Source organism: Phodopus roborovskii, unplaced genomic scaffold (assembly GCF_943737965.1).
Source record: "Phodopus roborovskii unplaced genomic scaffold, PHOROB, whole genome shotgun sequence".
NCBI classification, from domain to species: domain Eukaryota; kingdom Metazoa; phylum Chordata; class Mammalia; order Rodentia; family Cricetidae; genus Phodopus; species Phodopus roborovskii.
In genome coordinates this window covers 58,092,937-58,110,676 of record NW_026126407.1, presented here as the reverse complement: position 1 = coordinate 58,110,676, position 17,740 = coordinate 58,092,937, and the positions used below count along the sequence as shown (strand labels likewise).

Genomic DNA, 17,740 nt, shown 5'->3' with positions numbered 1-17,740 from the left:
ATTTTGGCTAGGTCCAGTTGCCCAACCTGGGTATGGTGTTTGTGTGGACTCTGTGGCTTTTAGGCATATGAGAGAGGAACCATGTTGGCTCTCTAGGGCTGAGAAATCTCTTGGGTCATCCCTTACCAGCAAGCGGGACGATGGCTCCCATGCTCCCCCAACTCCTCTCCTGTTGTGAGGGAGGGCAGTGTGCCCTGCTTCATCTGTGCACAGCCCACCTGGCCCAAGGTGCCCTCCAGAATGGGAGCTGTTCAGCCTCTGTCTCCTCATCCTCTGAAGTTTCCTCTGGCTTCTGGGGACTGTCCCCAAGCTATCCTTGGGATAGGAAGACCCCTGCTTCCTCAGAGCACTTGCTGAGGTCTACCTTTGAGCTGAAGCCCTTCTAGGCCATATCCAGGCTGCTTTCCACAGTCACCTCCCCAGGGAGAATACATTGGGAACCCCTTGGCAGGCAGAAACGTGCATACTGCTTGGTACATGGTCCCTTTTGCAAGCTTTTCCAAGCTATCCCAAGACACTAAGGAGGTTCTGACCTAGGGAGGGAGATGGCTGCTGACAGTGCATCCTGAGAAGAGGAGGGACCCAGGCTCAGTGGCAGAGAAAGGCAGAGCTGCCAAGAAGCTGTGTCTGAAACCACTCCATGCCTGACAGCTTTGGACTCTCGGATGGTGCCCTGAGTTGAGAGCAATAGGAGAACAGCATCTTGGGGTACACAGCATCCTGCTCCCACTGAGACACATTAGGGAACAGTTTGTGCTAAACAACTTCAAGAGACAATCACTCTGTTCAGTTCTGGTACTGGGTATGAGACCCTATAGGGCTGGCTTTCCACATTAATACCCAGAGCCAAATCGGTCACAACCACCCATTCTAGTGTCAGGGATGCCCTCCACAGGGTCTCCAGACTGCTGCCCAGGGCTTGGCTGGATGGTGGAACCCCTCAGGTCTCCTACATGGTCTCCGACAGCACAAGGAGGGAAGGATAAGTTCGTCAAGGACCAAAGTCACCGCCAATGCTTTTGTTAGGCCACTACAGAACTATTCCTGGAGAGATGCCACCCACACCAGCCATGTGTCTGTGCTGTTGGGTGTCTATCCGCCACAGGAAAAAGAGAAAGCGGGAGGAGGAGTCCCCATCCACAGGCTGCAGTGGACAGTTGTATTAGGAGGAAATCCAAGAGTGTAACAGTCATTCTAGTTCCCACATGGGAAAGCGTTGTGGGTGGCATCTGAAGGATCCTTCAGCCCATGTGTTGTGCATCTTAACCAAGGGTCCTGGCACCCATCAACCTTCAGGCCATCCTGGGGGTGATGACAATGTCCCCATCTTTGTCCACTGAGCAATGCCTTGCTCTAAGGACCGGGACCCAACCACTAAACCTGACCAGTTTAATTGGATGGCATGTGGCAGCAGGAAGAGTGGGCTCTCTGTGGGAACAGGGTCATCCTGCCAGGGTGTCCAGGGTCAGTTGCCATGGCTAGGTTGAGCACAAAGTGGCTGGGGTCTGGAATTCCCCTGAGGTCAGAGGTCACCGCTCTGGGGCTCCACAGTGCGAATCTCCCTGGCGTGGCCTCGGGACAGCTTAGGGAAGCGGGAAGTGACTTTAGGCCTGCTGTTCTTGTTCAGTGGTTCTCCCGGTGGAGCGATATCCCTACAAGACAGGAGGAGACTCTGTTGAAATAAGAGTTTAAATGCAAATGACACAGGCAGGGACAGGAGTCACATGTGAGACCAGTAGAGGTCAGGCAGAGAGAGGAGAGTATCTGGCCAGCTCCAACTGGTCAGTGTAACTTGAAGAAATAGATATTCATGTTGCTGTGTAAGTTTCCCACTTTTTAAACATTCTGGGAAGGTCCACTAATGCAGTCTGTGTCTGAGTTAGATTTAGGGCACCGTGCAGGAACCTGTTTTGAGGCTGTAAGCCAGCTCACCAGCTAGGCACTCTGCCGTGCTTCCCTTCATCTCCCAGTATAGCCTCATCCCTGAGCCAAAGAGAAAATGCCATCAAAATCCCAGTACCCAGGATTGTAACAGATGTGCAGCCAGATGTTCAATGGGGACCTCTGCTGTTGTTTATCCAAGAGAAGAGTCAAGACATATGTCAGTGTTTGGTGACCAAGGCATGGCTTACAGCCCTATGGGGGGGGGGGCACTGCTGGGTGGCATGGATAGGCTCAGAGCCCAGACTGCAGGTGTGAGCACAGATGTGGTGCTCAATGGATGTTGAGCTCTTAGATGCTCAGTCATAGCTCAGGATGCCCCTGAATTCCCCTTGGAAAGAGGAGTATTTGTGGGATACAATCTCAGAGCTTTTGCTTTTCTTCTTCTTCTTCTTCTTCTTCTTCTTCTTCTTCTTCTTCTTCTTCTTCTTCTTCTTCTCCAGTAGGAGTCATCAAACACCTGCCTACCAGGACAGCCCATAGTAACACAATCTGCATCACCGACTTGAAGAAATGGGCGGCTACCATGCAAGTGGGAGAGGGAGGGCCTAAGAAAAGCATGGGGAAGCCCCTCACAGACTCAACCCTGCTCTGAGTGGATCACAGGCTCTGTCTTCTTCAGCCCCACCTCTGCAACCAGGGACAAGTGTCTTTTTCCAACAAGTTCTGCAGATGACAAGGAGGCAGAGGCCACTGAGGATGTGCACAAGGTGACGACATGTTGAAATGAGGGGAGCAGGTCAAAACAACAGTGGTGCCAGCTCCAACTCTTCCAGGCAGAGGGGTGGCTAAGGAGAGTGAGAAAACCCTGACCAACAGTGAGAAAGGGCTTTATGCGGACAGCAGCCAGGGTACCAAAATAGGCGTGGGAAGGGTGAGAAGGGGACCCACTACAGGAAGAATCTAACACTGCTACAGGTATAGTGGTGTCTGCCTGCCATCCCAGCACCCTACAGTCCAGAATATAACAAGATAATCAAGGCAGAGTCTGGGAAACATGGCTACCTCTCCTAATTCCAGCCTTAGATGGGTAACTCTCCATGATGTCACTTCCCCTAATAATAGCGCTGATGCTGAGCCTGGTCCCCCAGTTTCAAAAGGCTTCAATGTTACCTAACCTGTAGTTCTGAAAGTCTAGGAGCAAATTCATTCACTGAACATCACCCACCCCAGTACACTGCAGCCCATCTGAGCCCATCACTCTATATGGAAGGCCAGGGTCACTTAAAATACCACCTGACCTTGTGTGTCCTGGGCACTCACTCTCCATTGGCACCTCCCACAGTTCCTCAAACAGCACCCCAAGGCTGACTTGTTAGGACAGCACTGGCTGTGTCTGCAGCCTCAGTATGAATGACCCCTCATTCTCCCAAGACCACGTGGGGCGCCAGGCCTGGAGGACTTCCTTAAAGTGCTGGCATGCTGCAGATATAGCTTTCCTGGACATGACTGTCCTCAGTCACCTCCTAATGGTTGGATCCACATGACAATGGCTAAGGTGAGCAGCTATAAGGCAGACTGAGCAACTTGCAGAGCAGCAACCTCATCAGCCCAGCCCTGCCTACAGCCTGCTCTCCAGCCTGGAAGCAGATCTCCACCTGCCAGCTGGGAAAGGGGTGTGAGAGGGAGACCCCAAAGTCCATATGTTATTCTATTCCATTGAGGGAAGAGGGCCTTGCACTAGGGGAAAGGCTCAGCCATTGCCTTAAGCTGTCTCACTCAGACTGGGAGCAGGAGGGCGACACTCACAAGACAGCAGCCTGTACTGCACAGGAGGCAGCTAAGCAGATACACTTGGGGTCTTACCCCAGCACCATGGTCTGTTCTGTGCTCACAAGAGCAGCCATTCTCAACCCAGGCGTGCTTCAGAGTTACAATGCAGGGCTGGGAACCAGAAGCAGAGGAACTACAGACCCAGGGGCTCTGGAAACACCAAAGTCAGTTGAAAAAACTCCACTCATCTCTGCGGTTAAGGTGGCTTTTTGGTAGGCTGGCATACGGAACTGTGAGAAGTGATTGAGGAGCATGTACAGCCACACTAGGAGGGCACTAAGTACTCTCCAATAATCTCCTAGCAGCTGTGTGTCACCGACTCTCCATTCCAGACTCAGCCTCATCAGGAACAAGGCTCTGCAGCCTTAACCTAGCAGTCAGTGCTCAGAGGGAAAAACAGCAAGGCCACTGTGTGCTCTACCTGCACTGCTCACCTCACAGTTAATTCCCATGTAAATGTAGCGAGGACTTCAGAGACTCCTTCCCAGGCTCCTCCCAGAATACAGCTATTAGAACAAGAATGCTCAGAAAGAGGGTGACCCACATAAAAAGACCTCTGCACACTTCCTTAGAAGGCAGAGGAAACATGGCCAAAGAGATTGGTTCCTCTGTCTTCGCTATCTCAGCTCTTCAGTTTCAAGGTACTTTTGAAATATATTATTTTATTTCATTATTTCCTGGAATAGGTAACACAGAAAGTGAAGCAAATTTAAACAATAAAAGCACAGAGGTAAATGGCATGTGTGTGTCCCCTGCCCTGGTCTCCTGGGAGCAGCCCTTTTTTGTTCTGAGTGGTATCTCTTTTAAGCTACTAACTGTACACAGGGTGAATGAGAGGGAGAGGGAGGGAGAAGAGGGAGAGGGAGGAGAGGGAGAGGGGGAGGAGAGGGGGAGGGGGAGGAAGGAGAGAGGGAGGGGGAGGAGAGGGAGGAGAAGGAGAGGGACAGGGGAAAGGAGAGGGAAGGGGGAGGGAGAGGGACTTAAATACACACTACTATTTTACTTGTTTACAAATGGAAAATATGCCCCATGCTGCCTCCTGCTTCTCATGCCAATTGTTGAGCTTCTCCATGCTGCTTCATAGAGATTAGCCCCAACATTCTGAAACAAGGCCTGGCAACAGTCAGGCCCTTCCTGTCTGTGGCTCTGGGAGGGGTGTTGCATGGGCCCCTGCATCCCTAATGGACAGATCTGGGGACTAGCCTGTGGCAGTTTCTTGGACACTGCTTTAAGTTTTTCTTTTTCTTGTGGTCCTGGGGATGAACCCCAGGGCTTTGAGCACATTGAGTAAGTGCCCCCCGCTGAGCCACACCTCAGCCTTCTAATCTACACTTCTGGATGTTAACCCCATCGTTCAGCCACAGCATAGGAAGGGCCTACTGTCCCAAACACAAGGCTGTGAGCTTTTCTCCTTAATGGGCACCTGACCAGAAATGAACAGTCACCTTCCCGTCACTGACATGAGGGCCAGGCCCTGGGTCTGCCATAAGTAACACTGTTTTCTCAGACATGCATATCTGTTGGGGGACTATGAAGGTGAGGAACACAGGCTTCGGGGCCTGGTTCTTGGTTCACCCCTCTCTAGCTAGGTACAAAGACATAAATAGACTCAAGTACCAAGTGCCTCAAGGAGCCTGGCACACGCTGATCCCCAAAGCCAACATGAGCAGGAGGAGGAAGTTCCACAGAACCATCCCAGGCAACTTAAAGCTAACCACACCTGCAAAGTGTGGCTGAACGGTCCACACTTCCACTGCAGCCTGACCCACTTTCCCTCTCTACTGTCACACACATCCATTCTTGTCCCTCCCGAGTGGCCTGGGCTGGCTTCTTGGATAGCACAGTTAGACAGTTTTGTGCCTGTCCTTGATGGTTTCCTTGATTGTAAAACCTTAGAAAGTGCCAGAGACACATCTACTGCCCAAAAGAACACAGGTGATTTTAGGATGGGCAGCAGAAACTTTACTGTCTTCAACTGCTCTCCTCTCACAGCTCAGCTGAGGGTCAAGGCCGTCATGAGTGTGCTTGAGTGCCAGGACAGTGTCCTCCCACCCCAGTAAGACACCCTGCTGTGTCCTGCATTTTGACCTTAACCACAATAGGTTCCTTATGAGTTGGAACCAAATGTGGTCCCTAAATTGTTTTTTCCGTGATGGGGAAACTGCGTATGGGACGATCCATCAAAAGTACCAGAGGTCCAGAAGAGAGACACCAACTACAAATGACCCCCTAGACAGCAGCACTGTCCCAGAGAGCCTAGTCTTGGAAGGACTTCTCAGGAGTCATGAAAGGGCGTCAAGCACAAAGACTGCACTCAAGAGCAAGACTAGCCAATGGGCACTGTGACACCATACATTTTGAACAGGATTGTGTTTTCACGATTACAGGGGTCCCATCTAAAACAGGTGTCCCCAGACATCATTAGAACTGTGCGGGGTCATGAGGCCCACCTCCTTTTTGGGGACTGTGAGGGCAGACTACTATGAGGTGTCCAAGATTATTCTAAAGCTTTGCTTCTGTTCCAATACACTGACCCCTGCTCTTCATCTTGTGAAATCACTGGCCCTTCCCTAGGCCACACAGGGAAGACCAGAGGACACAGAGCATACAAACAGGCTATACTGAACTCACTATGTAAACCATCAGGTTGGCTCTGAACTCACAGATCCACCTGCCTCTATTTCATGAGTCCATGTATCATCACACCTAGTACCAACTGCATTTTTTGAAGGCAGCTCTGCCTTCATTCTGCTGTCTGTGCTGAGCAATAGGTGGCATAGTCATCTCTCAGACACTGTCTGCACACCAGGGATACCTAACCCTTCTTAACCTTGTCTAGGCCAAGGGCACAGAGATTAGAGTCACCTGTCTGCTTTAATAACCTATTTCAGACTCCAAGAAGGTGTCTCAAAGCCACTGTCCTAGGCCCACAGCCACCTCTGGATCACAGGAACAGCAGAGTCACATCCTACAGTGGAATCCCACAGCAGGAGCAATCATTTCATGGGAATTAGACTTCCTTGGGGCCACTTTTGTAAAACCAGACTCAAGTAGGGATCAGCACACCACACCTTACCTAGAACTGCTTAATAGTGCAGGTTTCTCCTGTGCCCAAGCTTAAACCTAGAATTCACAGCAGCATCCCAGCAACCAGCAATGCTTACAAGAGGCAAGTTTTGGTTAAAACCATTTACTGCCTTTTAATCATTACTTTCTTTTCTTCCTTTGAAGTGAGTGGCCAGGCCTCATATCTTCAAACTCCCAGAGCAGGGCTCTGGTTAAACCGGGGCAGACATGGATCAGTGCCTCATTTGATCCATCAGTGCATTTGGGGTGGAGCACATGGACAGACACTTGCCTAAAGTGTGCAATACCCATTCCCAGCATGTTTAAAACCAAACCAGAATCAGAGCAGCAGCAAAACAAAAACAAAAACCAGTTAGCAATATGTCTGGTGCCTGGGGCTCACAATCGTCTGCTCTCACATGGAGCAAACAAGGCAAGGTCCCTCCTCAGTGACCTAAGTCATAGTCTCAGCAAAGTATAACAGCATTTGGGACCTTACCCCTCACATTGGATCTCCTTGCCCTGCCTTAACACATGGATAGGTGCTTAGTCTTACTGTAACCTGATGTGCCATGTTTCGTTGATATCCATGGGAGACCTGCCCTTCCCTGAACAGAAATGGAGGAGTATATTGGGAGGTGGGAAAAGAGGGGGTGGGGTTCAGAGAGAGACTGGGAGGAGAGGAGGAAGGATAAACTGGCTGGGAAGGAAAATAAATTTAAAAAAATATTTAACCAAGAAAAAAGAAAGGGAAGGGAGAAAAAGAGAGAGGGAGGGAGGGAGAGAGGGAGGAGGGAAGGAGAGAGAAAGGGAGAGAGGAAGGAAGGAAGGAAGGAAGGAAGGAAGGAAGGAAGGAAGGAAGGAAGGAAGACAGGCCTCACCTTTTGGACATGATTGTCTTGCCCAATCAGCCATCCAGGGCCATCCTCCACGGCGCTCTTTCTCAAGCACAGTGCCTTTTGGCAAATCCTGCCAGGGCCTTGCTTTCTATGTCCCCCAATCACAGTTAGCTACACTTGGGATGAAGCCTTTGAGACCTTGAAGTTATAAAGGCAGAAAGTGGCTCTAAGGAAGACCGTTTGTGGCAACACCTAACTGCGTGGATGTTGCCACTGGTTTCACAGGGTCAGCCCTGAAAACCAGGATGCTGGGGACCAGCTAGGGCTGCAGGCAGCTGGACAAAGGTAATAAAGGATGAGGCGAGCAGCTGCCTAGACTTAACGGTGCCCCAGCCCATCTAACATGCCACTCTTTCAGCATCTAAACACTCTGGGCTGCACCTGCTTGGCAGGTACAGACAGCATCACCCAGAGCCCATTCTCAGGCACTGGAGTGCCACCCAAAAAGCAGGCCACACCAAGGCCCCTCCTAGATGGCAGGTGCATGACAGGGCCGCCTACCTGCCCATGCAGTAGCTTCTATTCTCAAGGGCAGGGAGGATGCTATAAACTGGAAGAATTATGTCTTCCCCTTCTGGGCCTTCTCCCTTGGCTTCCAGAACCCATTACTTGTTAGTCTTCCCCCATACCTCCTGCATGGGTTCCTCTTCACCTACTGACATCTCCCAAGTACAGCCACAAGTCCTCTCCTCCAAGCCACTCTCTCCTCAATGACCTTACCTAGCTCATGGTGGCAGGTGCCATCGGTTTATGCCTCGTGCAGGCATCTGTCCTTGGGTTCTGGTTGTGCCACCTGACCTGCTCTGCAAGAGTGTCCAGGGGCCTCACTAAGCCTATGTCTTGCTCCTGGATGTCTCTGAGTCACAAATTTCTTACTAAATGGCAAGTCTGTGCTTCTTATTCCACACTCCATTGATGCCACTGTGCACACATTCCCTCTTCCAGACCTTCAGTAGTGCATTCTAAACATACCAGGAGCTGACAGCTGCCCCCTCCACAGTCTCCCTGCTTCATCCTCCATGCTCAAATTCCACCCCAAGGGTTTCCCACTCCATCCCCTAGGCCACAAGGTTTCCGGAGACCTTGCACTGCCGCCACCTCCCTCACCATGCTGGCGTTTCTGCTATGTTGAGACAGTTGAACACTCAGAGCCCCAGGGCCTTTGTGCCTGCAGTTTACTGTGCCTGGATCTATCTCGAGCTATGTATACCATCTCCTACAGCCTTTGAGGTCCTCTCCAACCACAAGTAGCATGTTCCCATCAGGCCAGTTCCCACTTTTCCCTGAAGTGATCAGCAGCTGGTGTGTATGTCACCCCTGGGCTATTCAATGTCTGTGTCCCCAACCAAAGGTAGGGACTTGAATTGCTCTACATTATCAATATCTGCTTGGAATGCATCAGGCACACACCCCACCCTTGGTGGAGAGCAGATGCCATCTTGGGCTGTGTCCCTGGCTGGCCTGAGCTACTACAATGATAGATCCCAGGAAAGCTAACTGAGCTTGGTCCTCCTCTGAGTGCTGGGACTAATTTGAACGCTTTGATTTCCTAATCACATATGTGTGAAGTTTTCCTTTTGTAGCAGGGAAGGTAGCTACTTAAACATCTTTAATTATCTCATCATGGTTTGTTCATATTTTTAGTCAAAACAACAGTTTGAATCACAGCAGTCCTGTGGGTAATGGGAAATAAAGATTTTTTTCCCCCTCTTGTTCATGGTAACTGTTTATAATGATCAATCTAGTATTCATATTCCTCTCATGGTATGCTGCTTGGGTTGAACATGGGCTGGACAGGTAATATGGTTTTCCTGATTAGGGCACCTACTATGTGCCTTCTACATTCATGGCACCAATCCTGTATTACAGCCATGTCTCCATCTCCATGTCACAGGGACATATGGAAAGGACTGTAAGTGCAGCCCAAAGACAGACTCAGGACTGGAACCCAGCATGGCCTCATTTTTTCCCATCTCATGCATGAGACTTAGGGGGTTGGCCCCCAAATCATAGTTCTAAGGGAGGTCCACATCAGCTCTCACTGTCAAACATAACTAGCCCAGATTGCCCAGTGACTCAGCTTGTCCCTGGCGTTCAGACCATTCTCAGAAGTAACTTATGCCTGAGGAGGTTCCCTCTCCCACTGCGGTGGTCCAGCGATGATGGATGGTCTGAAAGCTACAAGAGGCCATAGGAGTCCTGGCTAGATACCTGAGGGCTCCCTTCCTGCTCACCATAGTCCACATGGGTGAGAGTCATGGGCCATCATCCAGAGGCTGCCCCTACATGGCCTGTAGCTGCCTTCTTTCCCATCTGACACTCCCAGGCCTGCCAGCATTTCATTCTTGGCAAGAGGGAGCTCCCCAGGACCCAAGCCACAGGCCTTATAGTCATGAAGCTTAGGCCTGCGGCTGTCTGACTGTGTGAACTAAGTCAAGTCACTTTCCCCCTGTTTTTTCTGGCCCTGTTAAGGGGATAGGGGAGGAAGTGAGCCATTGTTGTAACTCCCAGAGTTCCTGGAAGAGTGAGTGGAACCTCACTGGCTGATTGGCAGTCAGGGCTACTGATTATTGTCTTGAGACCATTTCTGTGACATTCCGTTTCCATGTGTAAGTTCAATCAAGGCACCTATGTGAAACTTGGCCTCTTGGGAAAGCAAGTGACTAAAGGTGACCAGAAGGTCCCATAGCCCTTCCTTGACCTGTCAGCTCTTTCCTGTGGGCTGCTGCCTTGTGACTCCCAGCAGAGTATCAAGAGGTACCATCAGGACCCTAGCCTCCAAGGCACCATCAGCTTCTTTACCTTATGGGCCTTGAGTTCTGCAGCTGCAGCCCAAGTCTGTCCCTTACTGCAGCTGACTTTGCCACTCAGGCTGAAGATACCTCTGTGGAGCTTTGAGACATATTTTACTCTGCTTGGGAAAGTGACTCTGCCAAGGATAGTAGGCCAAGCTGTATGGTCATTCTGAATATGCCAGGAGGTTCAGCTGGATTCCCAAGTTCCTCATACCACCTGTGAGAAATGATCCCTGGACCCCAGGCCCCAGTGCAAGGGCATATTTTCCCCTTCCTCCCACTACACCCCTGCTCAACCTGTGAATTAGTGTGAGCTGACCCCCCACCCCTGCCAGTTTGCTCTGGATGCAACCCAATTAAAGCCATCTGGGGCCCCACCAAGAGACCATCCTAGCCTGTCATCTGAAGTGAGAACAGGGTTAGGGCTTTGGGCTACTGAGACCTATGGCTGGTGTTTTCTATACAACAGTAACAAGGCATGAAACATTCATGGCCCTACCCACTCACACAGCCACCCTGGACCACATATTTTAAAGTTTAGAGGGTTGTCTTTGTGCCTGTCTGGCCCACAGACAGTATAGCTGTCTCCAGAATGGGAGGGACTGTGGTGAGACAAGTCAGCCCAGCTTCTGGGTGCTGTCACCACACCTCTGCTATTACAGGGATTTTGTTACCTTTTTTTTTTTTTTTAACTAACCCTAAATTGGATGGAGGGTATTGTGCCAAAAATAACTTAATCCTCTTCCCTTTCTCCAAACTGAATTTTCTGAGGCTTCGATGTTTAAAAATAAAAGCCACAAAGTAGGGCAGGCAATTGTAGTAATATCTATGCCACCAATTTGCATCCTTCGGGGACTAAAGTGAGACTTTGAACACAAAAGCAAAGCTATGACTGTAGTCATAACAGTGCTCCTATAAAGGCACACCCTTGGTGGCACTTCTTTTAATCCTCTCAAGCCTGTGTGGTCTTTATGAATAGTTCCATCTTACAGGTAAGGACACTGAAGCAGAGAGAGCCAGGCCATGGACTATGAAGACCTAGCATCTGACCACAGGTCTGTGTGACCCAGTCTTGTCCTTTCTGCATTAACATGGCTTCATTGTGATATGGCAGGGACCTCACCACTGTAGCTTGGCTTGTCCACCAAAAGGAAACCTGCCCACTGTGCTGAACCTCTCACTCAGGAGAAACAGGCTCGCCCTCTGCTGCCTCGGCTCTGGGCTCTGGGTTCACCCATGAGGGTACGTGATGTGAACACCATCACAGCTGAGGCCTTTCAGGTCAAAACAAAGGATGTGGTGTGGCCTGGACACATGGAAACATTTCTGTGGGCCCTAGGGAACATTCTTGCTGTGCCCCTACCATCTCAGACTGCCACACACTCTGCCCTGTTTCTAAGGAGCCCAGCAGCTGTCACCACTACAGCTCCTGAGCTTACTGTGTAGCTCAGTCTCAGCATACCAATTGCCAACACTGCCTGAAGAAGGGGAAACAGAGGCACAAAGCCAGGTTAGTGACTAGGACATAGCCTTGGCTCACACCCAGCCTGCAGCCCTTCATCACCCTAGATGCCACTGCTGAGCCCTTGAGAGGAAAGGTTCCCAATGGCTTGCACCAAGTGGCAGCAGTATGGCAGCTTCCTGTTGTATTAGTAGGTTCTCAGCCTGCCTTCTCAGAGCAGTCCTGTCACAGCAAGTCCCCAAGTGTCAACAAGAAGAATCCAAACAGCCCGGCAGATTGTGGGCCTCCACGTTCTAGGGCCACCTAGCATACCCTGATAAACAAGGAACATGAAAGAGCTGTGGCTCCCAAGCAAGCCAGGTAGGAACAGTGACTCAGATGCAGTACGGAGCAGACATTTGAGGCCACGCCCCATACGGATACCAGAACCCTGAGTTCCTTGTCGAATCTTTCTCAGTACCATATTCCAGTTCTTTCTGAAACCTGCACTTCAAGTGAGCCCCAAAGTAGGGGATTAGGTAGAACTTGGAGGTGCTGCAGCAGGCACAGCTGGAACCCAGGGAGCTTCCACAGGAAACAGAAAGCAGCCACATACCCTCACCAGACTTCATTCTGACTCAGGAAGGGGACCCATAACAGAAACCCTGGACTTGGCAACTGGTAAGAGAAGCATAAAAGCTTTCTAAATTGGTCAGCTCCACTCCTGCCCTCAGCCCCCACACCCCACCTGCACATTGGCTGGGGTACTTCATTCCCAGGCTCATTTTGTCCCCTGGAGAAGGAATAGCAACACAAACACCAAAGGGGACAAGTGGGTCTCAATGACTCAATAGAAAAAACCCAACCTAACTCAGGGCATCTGGTAGGGCAAAGAAACATCATTTTTAATTCCCATCTCACTCCTGACCATGGAGCCCACAGGTCTGCAGACAGCTTTACAAGATCCAGTGAGTCTATTCCTCAGCTTGCTCAGACCCTCTCAACACTGTATGTCTACCTCCCAGGGAGGCCACAAGCACACAGAATCATGCGTCTAGAATGTACTTCTTATAGATCCTATCCTGTGACATATCCTATGCAAATAAGCATATTGGTGTTTATTTCATTTGCAAGCATGCCCCTTTGTTTGCTACCACACTCCGCATCTGCAAAGGCATAATGAAGGAAAAGGAGGAAGGAAAAGGAGAGAAACAGTCCATCTTTTTCAACACAGTGGCATAGGAGGTCTGGGTGCCTGGCTTATAACCTCAGGCTTTGCCCAGTGCCTCCTGACTAAACCGAGATCCAGGACAGAGGCTGCATTCTGCCCCAGGCCAGACAGGAGCTACCTGGGTGGATAATGGATACTGAGATGCTATGGAAGGTCAGAATCCAGCAAATTAGAGCATGATCCTCTCTACCCCAAATGCCATTGCAGTTACACTTATTTTTAAACTCTCTCCACTCCTGGCCTCGTAGCTTGTGCTGGAGAGACATACTGAACAGCTCAGCAGTGATGAGGACTGTGGTGCCTAGAAGGCTCTTGGCAATCTGCCACAGCAACTCAGGACAGAAGGTTCTGAGTTGTACATATCAGTAATCCCCTTTGAGACAAAAAGCCTCAATGTGGGCTCAAGTGGGCCCTGGCAGAGACACGGCAGTCCACTGCAACCCTGAGCGAAACCTAATTGCTCTCTGAGAAAGCATTGATTTCTCATTTCAGAAGAAACTATATTTAACAACACTTGGAGTAAAAGTGTGAGTGGGTGGGGAGAAACAGGGACTGCACGTCTGTTGAAACTCTACATGGGGTCTGTGCTGTGACCTATTTTACTCTGTCTCCCCCATCTGTCCCTCCCAGGGGAATGGCAGCTTCCAAGGGATGAGTTACTCTCAAAGAAATATTTTAATAACATGTTAAAGGACAGCCTATCAAACCCCTGAAACCATGTGATAATGCTGCCCACTTCCTCGGGGGAACTCTTGAAGTCAGCCCTCCCTTCTTCATTAGTGGCACCAACTTTTCCCCAACGACCTGAGTAAACCTCCATAGCAGGTAGCAGTCCTTGGAATCCATCTTTCTCAAAAGTGCTAAGAGACTGGACCAACTGCTGGAGAGCCTGCAAGGGACCCACCTAGGCCCTCTGCCTGTGGGTGACAGCTGTGTAGCTTGGTTTTTATGTGGGGCCTCTAGCAATGGGATCAGGACCTGTCTGTCCCCGGCTGGCTTTTTGAAACTATTCCTCATGCTGGAATGCCCCGCCCAGCCTTGATTCACGGGGAGGAGCTTGGACCTGCATCAACTTGATATGCCATGCTTTGTTGACTCCCATGAGAGGCCTGTCCCTTTCTGAACAGAGGAGGAGTAGATGTTGTGTGTGTGGGCAGGGAATGGGAAGAGAAGAAGAGGAAACTGTGGTTGGGATGTAAAATAAATGAAAAACTTTAATAATAAAAAAGAAAAAATGCTGGGAGATCACAATCAATGTGGGCTCCTCAGAGTGGACAGTCAGGGCTGACTGCCATCTTTCTGCTTCCTATCTGGCATCCCCATGTCACACTGGAATTCACTCACCAGATAGGATCTTTAAGATCAGTGTCTGAAAGAAACAAGGGACAGCTGTAAAAGTTTACTAAGAATAATGTTTTGAGGGTTTGTTTCTTTAATTGAGAAATGTATGCATTGTGTACATGTGTGTGAATATATATTTGTGTGTGTGTGTGTATATGTGTATATGTTTATCTGTATATCTGTCTATATGACTGAGTGTGTTTGTTTGTATATATGTATGTGTGTGTGCACATACTTGTCTATGTATCTATCTTTGTGTGTATATATGTGTATACTTGTCTGTGTATCTGTGTGTGTGAGAAAGAGTGTGTATGTGTACATTACTTGTTTGTGTGTATGTGTGTTCTTGTCTGTGTATCTGTATATGTATGTATATGTGTGCATACTTGCCTGCATATCTTTGTGTGTGAATATATGTATATGTGTGTGTGTGTGTGTGTGTGTGTGTGTGTGTGTGTGTGTGTGCGTGTGTGTGTTTGTGTCTAACTGGGACTCTCTAACTAGGAATTTCATTGGGGATGCTGGTCTCATGGTCTTCTATGAGCAACACAGACAGAAAACATTGTGGGGACCTGAGCTAGTATGGGCAAGACTTGGCTGCAGATCACTTCTCTGAACCCCAAAATGAGAACCACCTGCAGCTTTCACCCTGAAATCTCACCTTGCCCACAAAAGACAGGAGATAGATCTTAATTTGCAATGTCAAGGAAAGCCAAAGGGACATAGCTATTTAGTGCTGCCCAGAGTCTACCCCAATGTTTGGTCAAACTTCCATTCCTCAATCTCCCGCTGAAATTTCCTTTGTTTTTAAGCTCACAAAACTGGACCTCGTGTTCTGTGTACTAATTAGAAAAGAAAATTTCTCTCTCAGCACTGATTAACACAAACAGCTGAGCCTGCATTCCATGCTGCAGTACAGTTGTCATAATTTAGCAGCTCACAGCCCAGCACGTGGGAATAAACACTGGACTGGAATGACTGGCCTTCTGGACTTAGCTGGGACCCTGGTATCCTTCAAAGGCCATCCTTCCCTCAGATTCCTTGCCATCAGTCTTCTTAGGGTTTGCTTGATAACTGTCTTTACAACTGAAAATAAAGCCCAAATTGCTGGGGCTTATAGGGGGAGGTTAATTTTCAAAGTACACCTGGGCTGGAGATATCTGTGAGAGATTGGCCTCCCCAAGTCTGGACACCCAGGCCCTGGCACTACTAACAACTGGATAATAGGAAAATATGGTATCCCAACTCATGTCTTTTAAATAGAGGAAAAGGCATTTCTTAACACACAGTGCATTCGACTTACATCTTTTCACAAAACCATGAGACAACTAGAACCCATGAGCAACCTTCTCAGCTACAACAAAGGACCTTTGCAGGGCAGAAATTAGCTCTGTGTCTGTCTGGTCAGAAGCTCAACCTGAATGTTTTGGCATATCCCACAGACAGAGTAGAAACCAGCCTGTTTCTGGTTGTAGCATCACTGTGGGAGTGAACCACCCCAGATGCCTTTCTGCACACTGTTTTAAAGAGCATCCGTGGAAGGGAACTCTAATTTTGTCCCAGAAAATTATGCAGAATCAGACAATGGTTTCTCAAATCCAAACCTACCTGTGGGGGCCCATGTTTTTTTTTTTTTTTTTTTTTTTTTTTTTTTAACCACAGCCTTTCACACCTGGAACTTCCATGAAGAGAGTATATTAGAAAAACACTATTACCTTCAACAGTGCCTGGAGACCATCAAAACCATAGGGCTTCATGATCTTGGTCACCTTAACTGCTGGGGCAGAGTGACTGATCACTGATGAGGCACCACCTCAAAGCACTGCCCAAATATGTCTGGCCTAACAATGGTGCCAGAGATTCAAGTTCATGGAGTCAGCAAGCAGAGGCACAATGTGGTGTAGGGCAGATGCAAAGAGACCTGCCATCATCTCAGGGAGCAGAGATGCTAGGACAAGAGGATGACAACGTTTATTATGATAACAGACAACCCTGAATTGTCATCTTTTTCTAAGGGCATGACTCATAATATATATATATATATATATACTTTCGAAGGAGACAAAAAGAGAGTTCAAAGGACTTGGACTTCATTTTAAGATGATTTATAGTTAAAGTGGAAATCACCAGTCTGTGGTGGTGAGAGTCAGGAGTTCTTCTTTGAGTCTAGGACCCAAGTATAGAAAACACCCACACTGAATGTTTCAGTGTCAGAGCACCTCAGAAACTGGGAGAAAATGCATCTTTCCTTTGACCAAGAGCTAACCAACACTAACACCAATTTACTGGGTAAAGGCATTTGCTGCCTGATGACCTATGTGGGACCACTGGAACCCATATTATGATAGGAGAAAAACAATTCCTGTGTGCGTACACACACACACACACACACACACACACACACACACACACACACACACACACATTTTTAAAAAGTAGTAAAAGTTTTAAAATCAGTCCTGGACAGAAGACCATCAAGGATGCTCAAGCACACACCTAAAGTCCAGAGTAGAATTTGCATTTCAGCACTATCAACAGCTCCCTAGTATACCTGCTCCACAGCACCCTAGATACTGTACAGAGCTCCTAACTTCCAAAAGTGCAAACAAAGCAGAGCACATGTCTCGTGCAGGAGCATCTCCCACATGACAGGTACTCACACGAGGAAGGGCACCAGTTGCACCAGGGTCTCCCTCTTGGGGTTGGCAACAAATTCAGGCACCATCTGGATGACCTTGTTCATGACGCTGCGTAGGTAACTCTGGAGTTGCTTTCGCCGCTCCTCCACAAACTTGGCATCCTAGGAACACAGGTAGAATGTGGGCACTCAGTATGCTTGTGTCATAAGCTCAGAGGGGATCTTGTCCAACATGCAGCCATCAGGCAACAACTGTCAGAAGGGCTGGAGTACAGCTGAATGGTGGAGCACTTGCCTGGCATGTACAAGGCATTGGGTTCCATCCCTGCTGTGCACACTGGTCTCTGCGGCTTTACATGTGTTATAGGAAAGATGCCTGGGATGCTATCTTTATTAAGCATAGGAAAGGCAGGTCCAATACCTGTGTACAGTGCGCTCCCACAAACAAATGAGTAAAAGAATGAATGACTATGTGTGGTGATGACTTCTTGGTGCCACAATGTTCTAAGTGTGGCATCAGAGACCAAGGACAGAACAGTGAACATAATCATTGCAGTGGCTCTGACGGAGTTCACAGGCCACTGGAGGTGGTATAAATGAATCTAGTAACCACAC

General features: G+C 49.0%; 1 protein-coding gene across 2 annotated transcripts in view; it reads right to left on the bottom strand.

Moving 5' to 3' along the window:
- Window positions 1-1,375: 1,375 nt before the first annotated feature.
- Snx29 (sorting nexin 29) overlaps window positions 1,376-17,740 on the bottom strand; it is a 392,572-nt gene continuing 376,207 nt past the window's right edge. For both annotated transcript variants that reach the window (XM_051181423.1, XM_051181424.1), the window contains 2 exons: window positions 17,148-17,287; window positions 1,376-1,652 (listed from right to left, as the gene is read on the bottom strand). In XM_051181423.1, coding sequence (XP_051037380.1) covers window positions 1,523-1,652; window positions 17,148-17,287 — 270 coding nt within the window. In that variant the 3' untranslated portion in view covers window positions 1,376-1,522. The remainder of the gene's footprint in view (window positions 1,653-17,147; window positions 17,288-17,740) is intronic.